Source organism: Salvelinus sp. IW2-2015, linkage group LG14, assembly GCF_002910315.2.
Source record: "Salvelinus sp. IW2-2015 linkage group LG14, ASM291031v2, whole genome shotgun sequence".
In the NCBI taxonomy this organism is placed as follows: Eukaryota; Metazoa; Chordata; class Actinopteri; order Salmoniformes; family Salmonidae; genus Salvelinus; species Salvelinus sp. IW2-2015.
Genome location: NC_036854.1, coordinates 12,623,998 through 12,648,121, shown reverse-complemented (window position 1 = coordinate 12,648,121; position 24,124 = coordinate 12,623,998). Strand labels below are relative to the sequence as shown.

Sequence of the window (24,124 nt, the reverse complement as noted above, 5' to 3'; positions counted from 1 at the left end):
CTTCCAGAGCACACTCATATGCAAATAGGAGCTTATCTATTTTGCATGATACCATCCCTCCAAAACAAGAGTCAAGACATTAGGCCTTTAATCTCATTAGCGTCTTCCCCTATTTTTTTCCCACTGAGTGTCAAGGGTAGTGTGTGTGGGTGTGTGTGTGTGTGTGTGTGTGGTAGCTTTGAAGCAAAGTCACTGAGTTCACCTTGCGCACAGTTCTTGAATAGTGCATACTCTTTAAAAAGTCTAAAAGTTTGTGCCACACAAAGTCTACACTGTCCATGGTAGTTTGACTAGTCACTAGTTCTACCTCAGTGTCCACAGTAAAGGTCCTTCCCACACCTTGGCGATGCCAGCCAAGGAGGTGACTCATGACCACGTCTTGGGACAGAAGGATGACAAATTGTCTTTCCTTCCTCCTCCTCTTGCTGTGCGTAGAGGGAAGAAGAGGAAGAGCCTCAGGGAGTCCGCCCAAAATAGGATGTCAGCCGACGCGTCGACTCGTCAAGCTGCACTTTGTGACTCTGACTCACCGGCGCACAAACATAAGCCCTCTCCTACATGATCTATCCGCTCGCTCTCACCCTGTTCTGCATCTCTGTTTGGGAGAGTGAGGAGRGGAGAGGATATGATAAGCAGCAGTGCAGTGGATAGATGCCGAGGCATCGCTCTCTTTCTTTTTCTCTCTGGGCGCCAGTCTAATCAATGACATGAACGCATTTCTCCGTTCTGTCTCGGAGACCTCCACCTTCGTCCTGACAAAGGAGAGCGACCAACATTTGTCTCCCTGAGATAAGGTTCCTGGAAGCAGCCGAAGCACTCCTATTTAAAACAATAAGGCTAAACAGGGAGATCTGAGCTGCCACTGGAAAGTCTGTTGACAATGTAGAATGACCAGGCTGATTTGTGTGCCCGAAACACACACAAACACTTTCCAATGTGTCTGAGGAGAGCCTCTGTCATCCTTCAAACTCTCTGAGAAGAGTGGTCTTTCCCATCTTCCCTACCTTCAAGCAGCCATCATGGGCCAGTACAGACTGTCTTGTTTGTCTGAGCTGAAAAGGCTTTTAACTCCAAACAATGGTGTTAGGTTGGCCAGCCCTGATATAAACAAGCCTAATTACAGCGGCTAAACCCAATATCTGTTATGCAGACGTTTTTTAATTACAAAAACACTAAATAATACAACCATGTTGGAYGGGGATGAGTTGACTGAAGCCTTTGGCAGCCTCCGAGCCGAGAAGCAAAAAGATGACAGATTGCATTTTGGCTGAGTCAATCGTGCATGTCTTCTGAGTCATTTCATTTCATATGTTATCAAAACAGACAGTTTAGTCATMTCAGTGTGGCAGATGTTTTCAAGCAGATAGAAACGCTTCTCAGTATTTCATGGAGTAAGAGCGGGGTTTTCTGTYGTGAGGTGCAGAATGGATGTGGAGGGTGCATGTCAGCAGTCTCCAACACCTCGGCCCAGGCTGAGGTAGGTCCTGGTGCTGTGTGGGTCTGAGTGGTTGGGCAGAGCAAAGCGCGGGCGGGGTGGGGAGATGAGTTCTCATTGTAGTGGTAAATGAGGCGTGGGTGCTAGGCCAGATACAAACACACTCCCTGCTCTGCCGCCCCCCTGTCCGCCTGCGGGACTGAAGCTGAGGCAGCAGAGCTCTGGACCCTGACACACACAGAGAATAGTCTGGACTGAGACACAGACACAGCCTAAGATATATACAGTTGAAGTCAGAAGTTTACATACACTAAGGTTGGAGTCATTAAAACTTGTTTTTCAACCACTCCACAAATTTCTTGTTAACAAACTATAGTTTTGGCAAGTCGGTTAGGACATCTACTTTGTGCATGACACAAGTAATTTTTCCAACAATTGTTTACAGACAGATTATTTCACTTATAATTCACTGTATCACAATTCCAGTGGGTCAGACGTTTACATACACTAAGTTGGCACTGTGCCTTTAAACAGCTTGGAAAATTCCAGAAAATGATGTCATGGCGTTAGAAGCTTCTGATAGGCTAACTGACATCATTTGAGTCAATTGGAGGTGTACCTGTATTTTTGTATGTATTTCAAGCCTACCTTTAAACTCAGTGCCTCTTTGCTTGACATCATGGGAAATCAAAAGAAATCAGCCAAGACCTCAGGAACAAAATTGTACACCTCCACAAGTCTGGTTTATCCTTGGGAGCAATTTCCAAATGCCTGAAGGTAACACGTTCATCAAACAATAGTACGCAAGTATAAACACCATGGGACCACGCAGCCGTCTTACCGCTCAGGAAGGAGATGCGTTCTGTCTCCTAGAGATGAACGTACTTTGGTGCGAAAAGTGCAAATCAATCCCAGAACAACAGCAAAGGACCTTGTGAAGATGCTGGAGGAAACAGGTACAAAAGTATCTATATCCACAGTAAAACAAGTCCTATATCGACACAAGTCCTATACCGCTCAGCAAGGAAGAATGTTCCAAACCGCCATAAAAAAGCCAGACGTGGTTTGCAACTGCACATGGGGACAAAGATCGTACTTTTTGGAGAAATGTCCTCTGGTCTGATGAAACAAAAATAGAACTGTTGGCCATAATGACCATTGTTATGTTTGGAGGAAAAAGGGGGATGCTTGCAAGCCGAAGAACACCATACCAACCGTGAAGCACGGGGGTGGCAGCATCATGTTGTGGGTGTGCTTTGCTGCAGGAGGGGCTGGTGCACTCCACAAAATAGATGGCATCATGAGGTAGGAAAATTATGTGGAGATATTGAAGCAACATCTCAAGACATCAGTCAGGAAGTTAACTTTTTATGGCTGCAATCCCGCTAACGGGATGATATGACAACAGCCAGTGAAAGTGCAGGGCGCCAAATTTAAAAAACAGAAATCTCATAATTAAAATTCCTCAGACATACATGTGTCTTATACCATTTTAAAGGTAATCTTGTTGTTAATCCCACCAAAGTGTCCGATGTCAAATATGCATTTCAGCGAAAGCACTACAAACGATTATGTTAGGTCACACCAAACCACAATAAGCACAGCCATTTTTCCAGCGAAAGATTGCAGTCACAAAAAGCAGAAATATAGCTAAAATGAATCACTAACCTTTGATGATCTTCATCAGATGACAATCATAGGACTTCATGTTACACAATACATGCATGTTTTGTTTGATAAAGTTCATATTTATATAAAAAAATCTGAGTTTACATTGGCGCGTTACATTCACTAGTTCAAAAAACATCCAGTGATAGTGCATAGCCACATCGTTTCAACAGAAATACTCATCATAAATGTAGATGATAATACAAGTTATAGACATGGAATTATAGATATACCTCTCCTTAATGCAACCGCTATGTCAGATTTAAAAAAAACRTTACGGAAAAAGCAAACCATGCAATAATCTGAGACGGAGCTCAGAACAATAGTAAAATTAGCCGCCATGTTGGAGTCAACAGAAACCAGAAAAGACATGATAAATGTTTCCTTACCTTTGATGAACTTCATCAGAATGCAGTCCTAGGAATCCCAGGTCCACAATAAATGCTTGATTTGTTCGATAATGTCCGTTATTTATGTCCAATTAGCTACTTTGGTTAGCACGTTTGGTAAACAATTCCAAAGTCACAAAGCGCGTCCACTATAACGTGACGAAATGTCCAAAAGTTCCGTAACAGTCAGTAGAAACATGTCAAACGATGTATTGAATCAATCTTAAGAATGTTGTTAACATACATCTTGAATAACGTTCCAACCGGAGAATTACATTGACTTCAGTTGAGCGATGGAACGGAGCTGCCTCTCACGTGAACGCGCGTGGTCACCTCGTGGCAGTGGTGACTAATTCCTGTCTCCTTCGGCCCCCCTTCACATTAGAGTCATCAGACAATGTTCTATTGACTGTTGACATCTAGTGGAAGCCATAGGAAGTGAATACTCATCCATATCCCGCTGTAATTTCAATGGGAACTTGGCTGAAAATCTACCAGCCTCAGAAAAAATCCAAACAGGAAGTGGAACTTCTCATGTTTTTTCCTGCCATATGAGTTCTGTTATACTCACTGACATTCAAACAGTTTTAGAAACTTCAGAGTGTTTTCTATCCAATACTAATAATAATATGCATATATTAGCAACTATGACGGAGGAGCAGGCCGTTTACTCTGGGCACCTCTGTGCACCTTTCATCCAAGCTACTCAATACTGCCCCTGCAGCCATAAGAAGTTAAAGCTTGGTAGCAAATGGGTCTTCCAAATGGACAATGACCCCAAGCATACTTCCAAAGTTGTGGCAAAATGGCTTAAGGACAGCAAAGTCAAGGTATTGGAGTGGCCATCACAAAGCCCTGACCTCAATCCAATAGAAAATTTGTGGGCAGAACTGAACAAGTGTGTGCGAGCAAGGAGGCCTACAAACCTGACTCAGTTACACCAGCTCTGTCAGGAGGAATGGGCCAAAATTCACCCAACTTATTGTGGGAAGCTTGTGGAAGGCTAACGTTTGACCCAAGTTAAACAATTTATAGGCAAAGCTACCAAATACTAATTGAGTGTATGTAAACTTCAAACCCACTGGGAATGTGATAAAAGAGCTGAAAGCTGAAATAAATAATTCTCTCTACTATTATTCTGATATTTCACATTCTTAAAATAAAGTGGTGATCCTAACTGACCTAAGACAGGACATTTTTACTAGGATTAAGTGTCAGGAATTGTGAAAAATGGAGTTTAAATGTATTTGGCTAAGATGTATGTAAACCTCCGACTTCAACTGTATATATATAGAGAGAGAGATATAGAGACACCTCCTGGGATACAGAGACGAGCCTGAGATAGAGACACAGCTAGGCTTGGGTGATATACTGTTTATACAGTACACCGGGGTAGTCAAAGTATGTTCAATAAGTTGGGATGCATGCTACACCACTGTTTTATAAATAGAAGTTAAGTATAACTATAAGAAACGTAAGATGTGTCAAATAAATTCAATCCAGCTCAGGGCTCCAGTTATGCATCTGGTTTGCTAACTTGCTAGCTAAGTGGCTAGATGTCAAGATCAAGATTCTTGGTTACTGCAGAGACATTCAACATCCCTGTTGCCTAATAAAAACTACAACAACAACAAAAATGTTATAGCGCCCGTTGTCTGCACTTCTGGTAATACAGTATACCTCAGTATGGTACAGAAACAGTATGACGGTATTGATACCACCCAACCCTAGACACAGCCTGGGATACAGAGTCCCAGCCTGGGATACAGAGTCCCAGCCTGGGATACAGAGTCCCAGCCTGGGATACAGAGCCACACAGCCTGGATACAGAGACCCATCCTCCAGCCTGGATACAGAGACCCATCCTCCAGCCTGGGATACAGAGGCCCATCCTCCAGCGGGATACAGAGGCCCATCCTCCAGCCTGGGATACAAAGACACAGCCTGGGATACAGAGACCACAGCCTGGGATACAGAGTCCCAGCCTGGGATACAGAGACACAGCCGGGATACAAGACACAGCCTTGGATACGAGAGACACAGCCTGGGATACAGAGTCCCAGCCTGGGATACAAAGACACAGCCTGGGATACAGAGTCCCAGCCTGGATACAGAGACACAGCCTGGGATACAGAGACACATCCTCCAGCCTGGGATACAGAGACACAGCCTGGGATACAGAGACACAGCCTGGGATACAGAGACACAGCTTGGGATACAGAGACACAGCTTGGGATACAGAGTCACAGCTTGGGATACAGAGACACAGCCTGGGATACAGAGTCCCAGCCTCCAGCCTGGGATACAGAGTCCCAGCCTGGGATACAGAGTCCCAGCCTGGGATACAGAGTCCCAGCCTGGGATACAAATACACAGCCTGGGATACAGAAACACAGCCTGGGATACAGAAACACAGCTTGGGATACAGAAACACAGCCTGGGATACAGAGACACAGCCTGAGATACAGAGACACAGCTTGGGATACAGAGACACAGCCTGTGATACAGAGACACAGCCTGGGATACACAGACACAGCCTGGGATACAGAGTCCCATCCTGGGATACAGAGACACAGCCTGGGATACAGAGACACAGCCTGGGATACAGAGACCCATCCTCCAGCCTGGGATACAGAGACTGATAGCACTGGGCTCTCATATAGAGATGGGATGGAAAGAGAGGAAGACCTAGATCTGAGCAAAACACGGCCCTAAAAGCTGAGGGAGACTAGCGACAAGCACACATTACTGCTGTCAGACAGCAAGGAAATAGGAAAGGTTTTTGATGGGGCTGTTGTCAACCATTATAACCAATCTGTTTCCATGTGATTTCAAACCACTAGCCATCCATAATAACAGTCTTTCTGTTCTGTGTGTATGGCAGGCAGCACTTGAGGATACTCAAAGCTACACCAGCACAGAGCTGTTTTCAACACTCGTGGGATTGCCTTGACAAGTGGCAGCCAAGCTGCAGAACCAAATCAGAGAAGCGAAGCCTGGAATTCATGCATGCAAATGACATGGAGGGGCTTGAAGGGAAGCGAGGCTGTTCTGCCCATTGTAATGASTCTCTCTCCCCCACTCTTTCTCTTTCTCTCCAGTGGTTCCAGCAGCAATCAGTCTGTGTGATTGATTAACACCTACTTGAAACCAGAGGTGGGACCAAGTCACTATTATTCAAGTCACAAGAAACTCTCAAGTCACAAGGTCCGAGGTTCAAGTCGAGTCTCAAGTAGAACGGGTCAAGGCTCGAGTCAAGTCCAAGTCGTGCATACTAAGAGCGAGTCAAGTCGAGTCACGCGCTTTCAAGTCAAGTCGAGTGCAACGATTTGTTTGACTACAAATCTTTGTCTATTTATTGAGGCTACCAGACAGACCATTATTTTATCTACAAGACATTTTGATAAGCCCATTGTAAAATAGCGGTCTTGTATCATCCGTGACATCAGCAGAAGGCAAGGCAGGTTGATGTGCTCAGAGCGTAGATTTATTTACAGGTCTTGGTGATCCAATGGTGAAAGTGCCATATCACACAAAACATACAAGTAGACTTACCAAATATACACAGGCAATATCCACCTGTCCTATCTGAACAGACACAGGTAGAGGGCAAGACTGTCCAGCCTCCCCTTGAGAAACCAAATGGAACCTGTCTAACAGGAGCTCTTTCAGGACCAAACAATTACCCAATTGGCAATTACAACTAATAAACTGGTTCTACAATGTAAAAGGTKATTTCCCACATACATTGCTACATTCGTCTTAATCAGACTTCATGACTATTAATGATATTTCAACACCCGTGCTTACGTGGAACAATCATTATCGCTTATTCAACATTCTGTCTCCGAAGCGTGGAACGCAGGCCACGTAGCCTATTCCRATGCGCACCGAGGCGCGCTCTCCTAATACGCACAACCAGTACGACAGAGACACATGGAACTCCGACATAACCCCGGAAAATATGAATAAAGGAAACCATACATTGAATGAAATCAACAGATATTCTACCTCATGAGTCTTGTAAACGGGCACAATAAACATCGCTCCCAGAGGGTAAGAAGTGGTTGGTTAAATGAAAATGTATCGTTGGCCTATCAAACACGAAACGCCTACGTGTTGCAATAAACGGTACGGGGATGGAATGATGAAACGCTAGCAATTATTGTAGTATTAGATGTAATATAGATTTACCACATAGGACCTATGCATTCAAACGTGTGAGAGCAAGAGCAAACATTTCAACAGGAGTGAAAAAGCACTCTCCACCGGCGGGAATTTGGAGAGAGCAACTGAAGAGCCGTGCCTACAGTATGGTGCGTCTTCGCCTCAGTAATAATTCATTTGAAACAAATTCCAAATGCAAGCTTCATAAGTAAATTACCAATTTCAAGCAATTGGTACATACCAAAATACCAGTAGGCCTATGCAAGTAACTGTTGCCCATTGCTGATGAGCTTGAAAAGTACACAGTTCATGTGCTTGATCACCAAACAATTTTTGGAGCAGAATATTTATTTATTATGTCAATCCTCTCTCCCTATAATTTGACGTTTGCGCTGTACCCTATCCTATAACTGTACAGCAAATCAGCAATCTGTTCGCTAGAACACCACCCGACCTGTGTTGCTGGTCCAATCAGAGTGCCGAGTGTACGTTTCACTAGCCAATCTTTTGCAGGCTTTTTTTTGCAAGGGAGATGCTGTGGCTACTGTCTCTGGCTGCGTGGAGAGTAATCCACGTAGACTCTGTGCCACAAAATGAGTGACACAACATTACAAAACCTGGCCAGATAATTTCAAGTCATCAGCCTCAAGTCAAAGTCGAGTCCCGAGTCTTGAGGCTCCAAGTCTCAAGTTCTTTTCTTTTAAGTCGAGTCACAAGTCATCAAATTTGTGACTTGAGTCAGACTCGACCCAAGTCATGTGACTCGAGTCCACAAAATTGGTCTTGACTCTTTTCTAATAGGAGGGTATGGAGCAGGCCCGACTCAGAATAGACCTTTCTCTTATCCCCACATTCAATTAGTGTCTAATCTTTGTTTCAACTGTTGTTCTTTAGTTTTTATTTATTTCACTAGGCAAGTCAGTTAAGAACAAATTCTTATTTACAATGATGGCCTACCAAAAGGCCTCCCGCGGGGCTAGGAAAAAACACACATCACGACAAGAGAGACAACACATGAGTCTTGCTGTTTTAGTCTTGCTGTTGGATCCGGTGTAACTTGTTCATTAGGGTGGTTGTAATGTCAATTGCAGAATCTATTACTGTAGCCAAATCATAGCAAAACATGGCTTGGAGGTGAAATGATCATAGATGCAGTGTACTGCTGTGTATGTTCAGCCCATCCCATTGCAGCAGTGTGTAGCTGCGGTTTCACCGCAGTGTGTGTGTGTGTTGCGTAGGTACAGTGTTGTGTTACTGGAGGTTATGTGTGTGTGTGTGTGTGTGTAACTCACGGCCAGTAGCCGGCTCTTCTCCTTCTCGGCAGTAGTCTGTGTGTTCTCCAGAGTGGTCCGGTGTTTCTTCGACAGCTCCTCCAGCGCCCGGGTCTGTGACTCTTTGAAGTGGGCGGCGTCGTCCTCGTATTTGGCACGCATGTTCACCATCTCTTTCTCATACACCTGCTTCTCCTCCCGTAGAGTCTGATGGAACAACACAGAGACAACACCGTGACTGTCAACCAAATGTGTTTATCTAAGACGCTTGATTCTAGTTGAATTAAAACCAGCTGTGAGCAGAATGCTAAGCTCATTACGGTCTTATTTACATTCCCTTGGTAATTTGAGTGAGCATCTATTTGAGTCAGTCACACACAGGTAACACATGAACGGCTGTTCCGCTTTTCAGTCTTGCTTCTGTCGGTGTGTTGTTGTGGCAAAAAGGTGACAGCTTAAAGATGCTTCATATGCACTCTGACACGAGAGAGAGAGAGAGAGAGAGAGAGAGAGAGAGAGAGAGAGAGAGTTTGAGTTTGAAATAATCTTTATTGGGTCTGGGAGCCCACCACACAATAAATACTCATACAAAACCACAGTTACACATCAANGAGAGAGAGAGAGAGAGAGAGAGAGAGAGAGAGAGAGAGAGAGAGAGAGAGAGAGAGAGAGAGAGAGAGAGAGAGAGATCTCAGAATGCCAGCCGCCCAGTGGATCTGAAAAATGTACTCACAACTCCGTTCCCATCAAGTTGTCATAGTAACACCTAACTCAAGGCTATGGTAATGTGAAACAGGACAGCGATTTCCTGGGAACTGGAGAGGTGAGAACATCGCTCTCACTTTTTCAGGCTACAGCATTGCAGTGAAAGTGACTGGGGGGAATTGTCATTAAGACACACCAATGTCAACATCACACTCTCCCTGTCTTGAGTGCATATTACATATTCAGAACGGCATATGGTGAAAGATTCAACTGTGCATTTTACCATAATGAAAATGCAGAATGGGATATAAATCTTGCTTGACATTTACAGCGGAACTACAGTTTGTCTTCTGAGCTACGGTTCGTAAATAATGTGACCTTTTTGGACGTTCTTTTTAAAAGGTTGTTCAAATTTGACTCGCTCAGCAGCATTTTGTGTGTTCAGAGGCAATGCAAATTTCAGGGATCTGTAACTCCTGAGAGCAAGGGGGACTTTCCAAGGAGCAAGCTAAATTCTTAGTCGTAAAATATTTTTGGGTTGTTGTGTACTCTAACATCAATAATTTAAGTTAAATGCTATTTTACAACCAGAAAGCATGGCTTAGAGCAAAATGGTGACTATATTGGAAGAAATGGCTAATAGCTGAGATATAATGAAGCAAACTGTGATGCAAAATTGATGTCTATTTATACCAAAAACTTAGTCTTTGCTAAATCAAAGTACTCAGCTAAACGTTAACAAAAGCGCAATTTTTTTGTCTAGTAACTTCTCTTTCCAAGATGTTGAGTTTTGTGAATTAAACATGGAGGAGTGGATTTAGGCACTGCAACAGCTATTTCCTTATTGGAAGAGCTGGTGCAGAAAAACAGTCTGTCCTCAAACAACTCAAGGATCCAGAGAGGCAGATATATAGTTTCCACCACCACACTGAAGTCTCACCTTCTCCAGGGATAGAATCTGTTGCCTCTGCCTGTCGTCTAGTGCGTGGGTCTTGTTCTGGAGGGCCCCGCGTTCCTCCTCTAGACGGATCACCTTGTCCTTCAGACGAGACTTCTCAGACTCCAGGTCCCGGATGGCTGCCTCGTGGGTCATCTGAGTGGCCTGCAGGCTGCCAATGTGACCTGGCAAGGAGGGAGATGGAGAGAGAGAGAGAATGAGAAACAGTCCAGCCAGACATTGTTATTATACTGGACAAAAATATAGACGCAACATGCAACAATTTCAAAGATTTCACTGAGTTACAGTTCATATGAGTCAAATGAAATGATTTTTTTAGGCCCTAATATATGGATTTCTCATGACTAGGAATATATTCTAGGAATATATTCATATCCTTTATCCCTTTACACTTGTGTGTATAAGGTAGTAGTTGTGGAATTGTTAGGTTAGATTACTTGTTGGTTATTACTGCATTGTCGGAACTAGAAGCACAAGCATTTCGCTACACTCGCATTAACATCTGCTAACCATGTGTATGTGACAAATACAATTTGATTTGATTTGATAGATATGCATCTGTTGGTCACAGATACCTTTAAAAAAAAAATGGGCCTCACAATGGGCCTCAGGATCTCGTCACMGTAATTTTGTGCATTCAAATTGCCATCGATAAAATGTAATTGTGTTTCGTTGTCCGTAGCTTATGCCTGCCCATACCATAACCCCACCAACACCATGGGGCACTCTGTTCACAACGGTGACATCAGCAAACCGCTCGCCCACACAACGCCATACACATGGTCTGCGGTTGTGAGGCAGGTTGGATGTCCTGCCAAATTCTCAAAACAATATCGGAGGCAGCTTATGGTAGAGAAATGAACATTCAATTCTCTGGTCACAGCTCTSGTGGACATTTCTGCAGTCAGTATGCCAATTGAACGTCTGTGGCATTGTGTTGTGTAACAAAACTGCACATTTTAGAGTGGCCTTTTATTGTCCCCAACTGTTTAATCAGATTCTTGATATATCACACCTGTCAGGTGGAAGGTTACCTGGGAAAAGGAGAAATGCTCACTAACAGCACAACAGGGATGCAAACATAGCCCAATCTCCTGTCAACAGGTATGCTAGCTGGAGCTGGAGCTACCTACTTCCAGAGTGAATAAAACACCTCTGTGGGTTCTCGTTTATTCTACCATCCATGGGCAATGTATCATACCAGTAGAAGAAAGAGAGCCGCATGACAGATAATAATTATTGTGAATAGACAGACGGAAGCCTACATAGGTTTCCTGTGCACCTGTTTAATTTCAGAGGGGCATAAAACCAAAGATACTTTTTTTATTTTCTGAAAAGAACAGATGCAAGCTTGTGCAAAGGCTGCACATTTTTATTTTACTTATTTAATTATATTATTTTATATTTATATTATGTTTATATATATATATATATATATATTTGTACATTTTCGTGATATCCAAATCAAATCAAATCAAATGTTATTAGACACATGCGCCGAATACAACAGGTGTACAGTGAAATGCTTACTTARGAGCCCCTAACCAACAATGCAGTTAAAAAAATACAGATAGAATAAGAAATAAAAGCAACAAGTAATTAAAGAGCAGCAGTAAAATAACAATAGCGAGACTAAAAGAGGGGGGGCAATGCAAATAGTCTGGGTAGTCATTTGATTAGGTGTTCAGGAGTCTTATGTCTTGGGGTAGAAGCTGTTTAGAAGCCTCTTGGACCCAGACTTGGCGCTCCGGTCCTGCTTGCCGTGCGGTAGTAGAGAGAACAGTTTATGACTTGGGTGGCTGGAGTCTTTGACAATTTTTAGGGCCTTCCTCTGACACCGACTGGTATAGAGGTCCTATAGACACCGACTGGTATAGAGGACTGGTATGTACTGGGCTGTATGCACTACCCTCTGTAGTGCCTTGCGGTCGGAGGCCGAGCAGTTGCCATACCAGGCAGTGATGCAACCAGTCAGGAGGCTCTCGATGGTGCAGCAGTAGAACCTTTTGAGGATCTGAGGACCCATGCCAAATCTTTTCAGTCTCCTGAGGGGAAATAGGTTTTGTCATTGCCCTCTTCATGACTGTCTTGGTGTGCTTGGACCATGTTAGTCTGTTGGTGATGTGGACACCAAGGAACTTGAAGCTCTCAACCTACTCCACTGCAGACCCGTCGATGAGAATGGGGGCGTGCTCGGTCCTCTTTTTCCTGTAGTCCACAATTAATCTCCTTTGTCTTGATCACGTTGAGGGAGAGGTTGTTGTCCTGGCACCACACAGCCAGGCCTCTGATTTCCTCCCTATAGGCTGTCTCGTCGTTGTCGGTGATCAGGCCTACCACTGTTGTGTTATTGGCAAACTTAATGATGGTGTTGGAATCGTGCCTGGCCATGCAGTCATGAGTGAACAGGGAGTACAGGAGGGGACTGAGCACGCACCCCTGAGTTGAGGATCAGCGTGGCAGATGTGTTGTTATCTACCCTTACCACCTGGGGGGCGGCCCGTCAGGAAGTCCAGGATCCAGTTGCAGAGGGAGGTGTTTAGTCCCAGGGTCCTTAGCTTATTGATGAGCTTTGAGGGTACTATGGTGTTGAACGCTGAGCTGTAGTCAATGAATAGCATTCTCACATAGGTGTTCCTTTTGTCCAGGTGAGAAAGGGCAGTGTGGAGTGRAATAGAGGTGCATCATCTGTGGATCTGTTGGGGCGGTATGCAAATTGGAGTGGGTCTAGGGTTCCTGGGATAATGGTGTTGTTGTGAGCCATGACCAGCCTTTCGAAGCACTTCGTGGCTACAGACGTGAGTGCTACGGGTCAGTAGACGTTTAGGCAGGTTACCTTAGTGTTCTTGGGCACAGGCACTATGGTGGTCTGCTTAAAACATGTTGGTATTACAGACTCGGACAGGGAGAGGTTGAAAATGTCAGTGAAGACACTTGCCAGTTGGTCAGTGCATGTTTGCAGTACACGTCCTGGWAATCCGTCTGGCCTGGTGGCCTTGTGAATGTTGACCTGTTTAAAGGTCTTACTCACATCGGCTTCGGAGAGCGTGATCGCACAGTCTTCCAGAACAGCTGGTGCTCTCATGCAMGTTTCAGTGTTATTTGCCTCGAAGCGAGCATAGAAGTAGTTTAGCTCGTCTGGTAGGCTCGTAGCACTGGGCAGCTCTCGGCTGTGCTTCCCTTTGTAGTCTGTAATGGTTTGCAAGCCCCACCACATCCAATGAGCGTCAGAGCCGGTGTAGTACGATTCAATCTTAGTCCTGTATTGAAACTTTGCCTGTTTGATGGTTCGTCGGAGGGCATAGCGGGATTTCTTATAAGCTTCCAGGTTAGAGTCCCGCTCCTTGAAAGCGGCAGCTCTAGCCTTGAGCTCAGTGCGGATGTTGCCTGTAATCCACGGCTTCTGGTTGGGGTATGTACGTACGGTCACTGTGGGGACGACGTCGTCGATGCACTTATTGATGAAGCCAATGACTGATGTGGTGTACTCCTCAATGCCATCGGAGGAATCCCGGAACATATTCCAGTCTGTGCTAGCAAAACAGTCCTGTAGCTTAGCATCTGCTTCATCTGACCACTTTTATATTGATKMWGTCACTGGTGCTTCCTGCTTTCATTTTTGCCTCTAAGCAGGAATCAGGAGGATAAAATTATGGTCAGATTTGCCAAATGGAGGGCGAGGGAGAYCTTTGTATGCATCTCTGTGTGTGGAGTAAAGGTGGTCCAGAGTTTTTTTCCCCCTCTTGTTGCACATTTAACATGCTGATAGAAATTTGGTAAAACGGATTTAAGTGTCCCTGCATTAACGTCCCCAGCTACCGCCTCTGGGTTAACGTTTTCTTGTTTGCTTATGGCAGAATACAGCTCATTCAATGCTGTCTTAGTGCCAGCCTCTGACTGTGGTGGTACGTAAACAGCTACGAAAAATAGTTTATCATGAGATACTCTACCTCAGGCGAGCAATTGCTCGAGACTTCCTTAGATATCGTGCAGCAGCTGTTATTTACAAAAATACATAGTACACGTAGTTACAGTCTTGTACCATCGCTGCAACTCCCGCACTGTTTCAGCTCGCTTAACCCGGAAGCCAGCCACACCAATGTGTCGGAGGAAACACCATACTGTACACCTGGTGACCGTGTCAGCGTGCATGKGCCCGGCCCACCACAGGAGTCGCTAGAGCGCGATGGGACAAGGACATCCCGGCCCGGCCAAACRCTCTCCTAACCCGGACGACGCTGGGCAAACTGTGRGCCGCCTCATGGGTCTCCCGGTCGCGGCCGGCTGTGACACAGCCCGGGATCGAACCCGGATCTGTAGTGCCTTAGACCGCTGCGCCACTCGGGAGGCAAAGGCTGGTCAATTTGAACCAACATTATTTCACATTATTTCATGACTTGCTGAGATACTGATACTTCAATATTGGTGGGAATCATGTAGGACCAAGAGTGCAGTAGGCCACTATTCACTTGTGTTTTTCAGGTAGTGTAGTACTGTGGGTTGTAACAGAGAGAGGATGAAGGAGGAGAAGAGGATGCATAGGAAAAGAAAAGAGAAAGAGGAGGGAGAAAGTGCAGTACGGTGTAAACTGCCAATAACAGAGGGAGGAGGGGGTAAAGAGAGACGAGGGGAAGAGAAGGAGAGTGCAGCGTTTACCGCTAGGTTAAGAACCTTAATAGAGAGGAGGTGGGGAGGAGGGTGGCATGCTAACTCACTGGCTTTGAGGAGGATCTCTGTGGCCTGCTGCTGCACACGATCTCTGGTGGCCTCCAGCTCGCACTCGGCTTCCTTCTGTCGGATCTCCACMATCTCGGCATCCTGCGTCACCTCGTCCAGCTGTTTGCTCAAGTCCTGGAGCACAGACACAGAGCACAGGTTAGCCTACACTACCGAGGCACAGACACACCTACTGTAGCACAGGGCCAAGTCACTGTGCTACACATTCACTCTCCCTAAACAATGAAACAGTATATATGACTCACTCACTCATACTCTCTAATTATCACTTAACGTTCTCTCTTTCTTTCTCCTTCTCTCTTATCACCATCACTCTCTTATTTAATTCCTGCATTTTCACTCTCTGTAGAGATGTAGAGAGAATAACCACTTTTCATTCTTAATTGGACAGCYTTTACAGCATAGTGCATGTTGTCTACTGCTCTCAAGGACTGTTACTTAAGAAATAATACATCGGATTGGCCATGAAATAGACACTTAGCTTTACATTTCCCATGGGAATAAAGCCCATCTGCAAGTGGTGTTCTAATAAATATCTTGACTAGTTTTTTTTTTTTTTTATCTGAAAAATCTGTATGGAGGAGTTGATGTCCTTTAAATTAATAGATTAAGGGACTACATTTCCTCAAGCAAGAATCTATTTCACTAACGGAATATCTGGGTGTTAACCACAGAAGTCTTGCCCAAAATCTATTTGATGATAAGATGGAGTATCTTAAGAGACAAATGTAGACTACTTTTACAGCCCGGCTTTCTTTCTCCAAATTGTCTGCCATTCACTAGGCCTAAATTACGTCTGCATTCTTTGTAGAGGGACACAACATGTAGCTACAGTAAAATAAACATCTGGAAGTGAGTGAAACAGGGGATGCAATTTGATTGTCTAGTATGGTGTGATTTCCTTTTCTGATTGGTCCGTAGGGTGTGATTTCCCTGATGAGCAGGTGCAGGTGTGTGTAATGAGCTGTTTAGGGAGAGAGGACATGCTTTAATCGCTCTCTCAGTTTGTTTTGTTTCTCTTAATGAAAAATCCAATTGTGGTGGCATGGCTGATATCATCGTGTCACACCTGCCTTCCTGGTAAGCAGTAGGCACCCATCTCATACTAAACTGACTGGATGGGCTCCTGGGAGCTATCCATATAACACAGTCTGATAAATTAGCTAGCTAACAAAGACCCACCAATACATGTTACGGGGACTAGGTCTTTGGTTTACTGAAAGGGAATATCTTTAGTAACCAGTATTATTAAATTACAATTAAATCATACTGGGATTTTCAGGATTATCACTCAGGTAATTGCCCCAAAAAAGGAAACACTTCCTGAATGAATTAAGCAATTCAAATCCCATCATGCTTAGGGTCAAGTATAGAAAGTTGCCCATTATTTTGGCTACCATGGCTAGAAGAGATCTCAGTGACTTTGAAAGAGGGGTTTCAAAGGAGCAAAGGTAGTTTAAAGAGCGTGTGTGTCTCAGTCAACAGAGCTCAACTTAACTGAATACTTATAGGACATTCTGGTGCGGCGCCTGAGATAGCGTTTTCCACCACCCACAAGAAAACACCAAATGATGGAATTTCTTGTGGAAGAATGGAGTCGAATCCCTCCAACAGAGTTCCAGACACTTGTAGAATCTATGCCAAGGGGCATTGAATCTGTTCATGTTGGCCCAACGCCCTATAAAGGCACTATGTTGGCATTTCCTTTATTTTGGCAGTTACCTGTATTAAATGCTTTCTGGGCTAAACGAAAGATTACCGTAATAATACAACATCAACGCTAGCTACATATCTTCTACTATGAAGTGGACATGTGTATCTTTTTAAGACTAATAGCTTTGGGGCCTTTCATTGGGACATTTAAGCCACCGAGGGGTATCTCCACAGCCTATCTTACCTTGATGTTGCTCTCGGCTGCAGTGAGCGAGGCCTGCAACTTGTGGGACTTCTCCCTGTGTTCCCGGGCCTCCTCCTGCACCCTCTGCAGCTCAGAGCGCAGCTTCCCCAGGGTCTTCTGCAGCGCTGCCTCCTGCATGTGGAACTCCCTCCGCAGCTCCGCCTCAGTCTTCTTCCAGGCCTGCAGGTTGTCTGCGGTGAGCTGCTGCGTACGCTTCATGGCCTCCAGTTCGCGCTCGTAGAAGGCCTGGGCCTTGTTGAGCTTGGCCTCATACTCCTCCACCAGCCTCTTCTTGTCCCCCTTCACTTCCTCCACGCGCTCCGACAGGGACTCCACCTCAGCCTTGTGCAGCTGGCCCAGTTTCTCCTGGTCCTTGCTGTGGTTCTGGTTCTGGCTCTGGTGGCTGCGGAGCAGCTCCGACACCTCCTGCCGATGGTTGGCCTTCAGCTCCTCCACCGCCAGCTTCTTCTCCTGCTCAAACTGGGCCTGCGCCGTGCCGAAGAAGCGCAGTTTCTCCTCGAACGAGCGCCGCATCTCCTCCACCTCGCGGGACATGGTGACAACACGCTGTGTGTGCTGAGCCTCGGTGCACAGCTGCATGTCCTCCACGCGCTGCCGGTAGGTCTCGAACTCGGCGAGGGCCTGGCGCTTCATGCGCTCATGCAGCTCCATGGACTCCTCCATTGACTGGATGCGCTGCTTCAGGTCCATCTCGTCACTGATCTTGCCCTTGTACTGCATGATCTTCTCCCGCGTCTCCGACAGGATCTGCTGCACCTCCTCCTCGTGCGCCTCCTTCAGTATCTGGATGGCCGCCTCGTGCTCGTCGTTCTTGGTGTTGAGGGCGTAGATTACCTGGGGAGGCGGGAAGAAAATTAGAATGGGAGACAGGATAGAACAAACGCATATCCAATGGCTTTGAACGGGTGCTGGAGATCAAAGTAAATGTCCCTCAGCAAAAAACCTGTATGGTGACATGTTAGCAGTCTTCTCCGGTTCAGGCGATAAAAGTAGCCTTAATGTACATCAGCAAGAAAGTTCAAACTTTGTATGATGATATGATAGCACTGTCCTGAAAATAAAAGGTTTATCATGACATTAACTGTCTGACTACAGTCATAAAACACTTATGAGATGCATGATTGACAGTTGAGTGACTGGCTGACCTTTACTCCCCCAAAATGACTTCCAACTGAAAGCCCGGATAATCTGACTACAAAGTGATTTTGGGAGAAAATGAGTTTTACATTTACAGTCTAAGAGCCATGAGAAATGTCCCCTAATCTAATCCTCCCCCTACTGATCCAGGGTGTTTGCTCCGGGCTGCTGCCCTACGGAATAATGCTATTTGTTTTCTCACCAGATACACACATCCAATAATACATCATGCTGAACAGTTGAATACTTTTGATAATCCTTGTTTACTTAGTACAAAAGCCTGTCATCACAATAAGAGAAAATAAACGAAAAATAAAAAGCCCTTTTCTGAGAATTATATCCATATTTTGTACACCAGGGTGAAAACAGGGGAAGGACAGTGACGTTCTTAAATGTGTTGCCAACGTGCCAGTGTTTTTGATATGCAAAACTCTTTATAATATGTTTAAACAGACTTCTTTTGTTATCACCCTTAAGATTGTCTGTTACGGCTCTTCATCAAATGATAGTAAATGCAACACATTGCACCCAACCAGGTAGGACAACATTTTTATCAAAGGTTTATTCAAGAAAATACAAAACCACCAGGGATTCCTGGCTTCCTATTGTAACCTCCCCTGCAATCCTTCAATCACATTCTCGTGTCTCAAAGGAGATAAGAGGCCTATGCAGCAGTATCTCAGCTCAATACCCATTATAGACCTTAGGCCTAATCATATCCATCCTTTAGATAACATAATAATGTCCTTGTTGAAATGCATTTTAGGGGAATGAAAGGACCCCAGCTTGTGAAGTTTCTCACAAGCGATGAGGGGCTGAGTCGGAATTCATTTCCATAATTGTTTTGACAAATGATTAGGGGAGAAAGCTAAAAGTTCTGTGCCTATCTGTTGTTAGTGCGGCAATCTAGCCAGCCACATGTGGAGAGAGAGAGGTCTGTGGTCCCATGGTCTCAGCAGGTGAGATGGCTTTGGCAGAGAACCGTGATGTGGTGTCATCATTCCATAATGGATTCTCCCCTCCATTTGACCTGAGAGGAACCCAGGACTACCTCCCATATAGCCTCCGTCCATTTTATCTCTCTCACGCAGCCAGGCACGGCTCAGCACCGTCAGCTCCTGCAGCACGGACCCTACAGCCATTTAGTAGAGCCAAGGGCTTTGGAATGAGCTTACTCAGCATTCTTCCAGGATTCTCTTCAAAAAAGAGAGCGAGAGATGAACTGACTTAGGCGTATGTGTTCTGCTTCAAATAGAACGCAAACGAAATGCACTGACAAGAGTGAAACAAATCAACGTCAAAGTTCTGCATCGATTGCAGACTCATCAAAGTATTGCTGCTGCCTGTCTTTTTCTTTATCACGATTCTAGCCGTTTCCCAAAACCCATATCCTCCTTCTTTAATTAAAAGGCTACCCTCTGCTCCCGAACCATTTGGTTAGGCTCCATGTGTTATTACCATCATCCATCCCCACCTCCCCAGGTGAGATCAATGTGTGGTTCTGCTGGCTGAGATGTTCTCATAATGACAGTGACTGGGCTAATGAATAAGACAGCACTTAAAGAGCACAGAGCAGTACAAAATAGATTTTTGTACGACGCATTGTGAACGCTGAATCTGTGATTGCAGATGGATGCATTCATCACTGACGGATGAACCCAATATAACACTGGCTGCTTAGTAGTCAGCCTGAAACATGAGCTGAAAGCCCCAAGAGTGGGCCTAGACCTACTTACCGCTAGCTACGAATGTGTTCGCTAACTGTCTCAGTCTTAACACTAAGCTCCAATAATTGCTTAAAGGTGAGCCTTATTCATGTTCCCAGAACGGTTTGAGGATGCTGAAGACTGAGAAGAAAGGGTAATCTCTTAGATCACAAAAGGCAAAGACATCTCAAGGCAACACTGGAGGCTCTGGGTTAAGTTTCCAGAGCGAACTACTCAGCATTGCCCATCTCACATACTCTGGAATACAGAATTATGATACACAAAGGAGTATGGATCTGAATTATTGCCATAAATGAATGATGACCAGTAATCCCAGGTAGCAAGATGTCGATATGGAAGTGAACAGCGGGTGTCAAACTCAAAGCCCCCTAGTTGTGGATGTTAATCTTTGGGCTGAAGCCAGCATGTTCGGCACATAAAGAGGCATCCCTCTAGTGGTGTGGGGGCTGTGCTTTGGCAAAGTGGGTGGGGTTATATCCTGCCTGTTTGGCCCTGTCCGGGGGTATCATCGGATGGGGCCACAGTGTCTCCTGACCCCTCCTGTCTCAGCCTCCAGTATTTATGCTGCAGTAGTTTCTGTGTCGGGGGGCTAAGGTCAGTTTGTTATATCTGGAGTACTTCTCCTGTCTTATCCGGTGTCCTGTGTGAATTTAAGTATGCTCTCTCTAATTCACTCTCTCTCTTTCTTTCTCTCTCTCGGAGGACCTGAGCCCTAGGACCATGCCTCAGGACTACCCGGCATGATGACTCCTTGCTGTCCCCAGTCCACCTGGTCGTGCTGCTGCTCCAGTTTCAACTGTTCTGCCTGCGGCTATGTAACCCTGACCTGTTCACCGGATGTGCTACCTGTCCCAGACCTGCTGTTTTCAACTCTCTAGAGACAGCAGGAGCGGTAGAGATACTCTCAATGATCGGCTATGAAAAGCCAACTGACATTTACTCCTGAGGTGCTGACTTGTTGCACCCTCAACAACRACTGTGATTATTATTATTTGACCATGCTGGTCATTTATGAACATTTGAACATCTTGGCCATGTTCTGTTATAATCTCCACCCGGCACAGCCAGAAGAGGACTGGCCACCCCTCATAGCCTGGTTCCTCTCTAGGTTTCATCCTAGGTTTTGGCCTTTCTAGGGAGTTTTTCCTAGTCACCGTGCTTCTCCACCTGCATTGCTTGCTGTTTGGGGTTTTAGGCTGGGTTTCTGTACAGCACTTTGAGATATCAGCTGATGTAAGAAGGGTTATATAAATAAATGTGATTTGATTTGATCATCTGCCCCAAAAAGGGAGGGCTCAGCTCAGGTCTGAGAAATCCAATGCTTCTCCTCCTCTAATGGCACTGGTGATTGAATCACTCCTACCGCCCAGTGCAGGGGACATTACTAATGTCTGAACATCAGCAAATGAGACRTTGATGATAGCGATTATCAAAGGGTGGCTATTTGAAGAATCTCAAATATAAAACATATTTAGATTTGTTTAACACTTTTTTGMTRACTACTTCATTCCATGTGTTATTTCATAGTTTTGATGTCTTCACTATTATTCTACAATGCAGAAAATWGTAAAAATAAAGAAAAACTATTTTGACCGGTAGTGTATGTACGACAGGGTTTTCCATTTCCCGCCAATATCCAGCAACTTCGCACAACCATTGAAGAGTGGGGCAACATTCCACAGGCCACAATCAACAGCCTGAGCAAACCAAAGCAAAGGCGATGTGTCGCCATGCATGAGGCAAATGGTGGTCACCGCAATACTGACAGTTTTTCTGATGCACGCCCCTACCTTTTTCTTTATGGTATCTTTGACCAACATATGCATATCTATATTCCCAGTCATGTGAAATCCCTAGATTTGGGCCTAATTTATTTATTTCAATTYACTGATTTCCTTATATGAACTGTAACTCCCTAAAATCTTTGAAATTGTTGCAGGTTGCATTTATATTTTTGTTCAGTGTAGCTTTGAGCGGTTATATCTCAAAGGACAGCCCTGCAGTGTGCCTGTCCGCCATCAATGCCTCGGTCATGTCATTGACTGTCTGTATCCTACTATAATAGGATGCAGTTGCAGCCAACATAAAAGCCAATCTTGCTCATGTGACTTTAGAATATTTCCAGTTTTGTAAACTTAATTCCTAACTTGTATTCACTATTCAGTATTAGTTGGACTAAGTCACGTACAAATATACCGCATCAACCACTTCAGAGGCTCCTTAAAGAAGTGAGATGCTGATTTGCAAAGCTACTGAATATGCATTAAGTGTGGAAATGGATTTAATGAAGTCGAAAGATAGTGCTAATTAGAGTCATTATAGGCACAGTTTTCACTAAACTGCAAGGTGCACCTAAAATCCAGGAGGTAATTAAGGCAGATAAGGGGGTAGCACAGGGCCAGCTCTGTAAACTGTTCTTTGTTTCATACAGAGGGAACACTGACTGGAACTTTGCTATGCTGAGCAGATTCTCCAGTAGTGTGACACCAAAATCCCCCACTGCAGCATTTACATGGCCTGATTGTGAATAAGTTTCTTTTAAAAGCCTGACTTAGCAATACATAATATATTATTTTTCTCCAAGGTCATATTAAATGGAAGTGTTTGGCGTACCTTAAAGGTTGCTCAAATCGAATAGTTAGCCTAATTTCAGTTTATGTGACAAAACAAGCAGTGTAGAGAATCTGACAATTAATCTTAATGGTTGTACAGTCTTCTCAAATAAAACTGTGAAGGACCTCGGCGTTACTCTGGACCCTGATCTCTCTTTTGACAAACATATCAAGACTGTTTCAAGGACAGCTTTTTTCCATCTACGTAACATTGCAAAAATCTGAAACTTTCCTGTACAAAATGATGCAGAAAAATGAATCCATGCTTTTGTTACTTCTAGGTTAACTACTGCAATGCTCTACTTTCCGGCTACCCGGTAAAGCACTAAATAAACTTCAGTTAGTGCTAATACGGCTGCTAGAATCCTGACTAGAACAAAAAATTTGATCATATTACTCCAGTGCTAGCCTCCCTACACTGGCTTCCTGTTAAGGCAAGCTGATTTCAAGGTTTTACTGCTAACCTCAAAGCATTACATGGGCTTGCTCCTACCTATCTTTCCAATTTGGTCCTGCCGTACATACCTACACGTACGCTCCGGTCACAAGACGCAGGCCTCCTAATTGTCCCTAAAATTTCTAAGCAAACAGCTGGAGGCAGGGCTTTTCTCATATAGAGCTCCATTTTTATGGAATGGTCTGCCTACCCATGTGAGGACGCAGACTCAGTCTCAACCTTTAAGTCTTTACTGAAGACTCATCTTCATTTTGAATCTCAAGATGGCGTAGCAGTCGGACGTGTGTTTTGTATTGTCCTGTCGCGTGTAAATAGTAAATAGTAAATAGTCTTCGTATTTTTCGTATACATTTCGTATATATTTTAATTTCACTTTCCATCTAGGAACTGAATATACATTCCTACATTCCGCCTCACCCAATGTGGTACGGACCTGCTATTTTTTTATACTTTAGAACCGTAACCCCAATCAGAAGCTAGCCAGATAACTAGCTACTAGCTAGTAGTCAGTTAGCCACTGCTGCGGTCTTCACCCTCAACTCGGACACAGCCAGCTTCAATACCGGGCCAATACCTGCCAGTCTGCAAGCGCGATATCAACCCAGAGCATATAGGACTGCTTTTTCTCTACCACATCACCGGATTCCTGACGCAAGCTCTGGACAATTACCGTATCATCACAGCTAGCTAGCTGCAACCGAGTGGCTACTACTGGCTAACACCTCTGTCCCGAAGCAAGCACCAGTTAGCCTTGAGCTAGCCTCGAGCTAGGCCCATCTGCCGGCTAGCTGAAGAGGTCTACCAGCGAATTCTTGGGCTACAATACCAGCTAAGCTAATTTAGCCATTTTTTTTGCCGCTGCTAGTAGCTTTTACCTTCTGCACAGACACCAGCCCTGTTATTAGCCTGGATATTACTCACCATTTACCAGCATCGGACTGTC

The 24,124-nt window shown here is 44.7% G+C and overlaps 1 protein-coding gene across 1 annotated transcript in view; it reads right to left on the bottom strand.

Annotated features, from left to right (window-relative positions):
• Window positions 1-24,124, bottom strand: part of LOC111973426 (protein FAM184A-like) — a 158,782-nt gene that overhangs the window by 45,692 nt on the left and 88,966 nt on the right. The window contains 4 exon segments of the mRNA XM_024000792.2: window positions 8,952-9,137; window positions 10,576-10,757; window positions 15,309-15,444; window positions 17,228-18,082. Of these exon segments, the coding sequence (XP_023856560.2) occupies window positions 8,952-9,137; window positions 10,576-10,757; window positions 15,309-15,444; window positions 17,228-18,082 (1,359 nt within the window).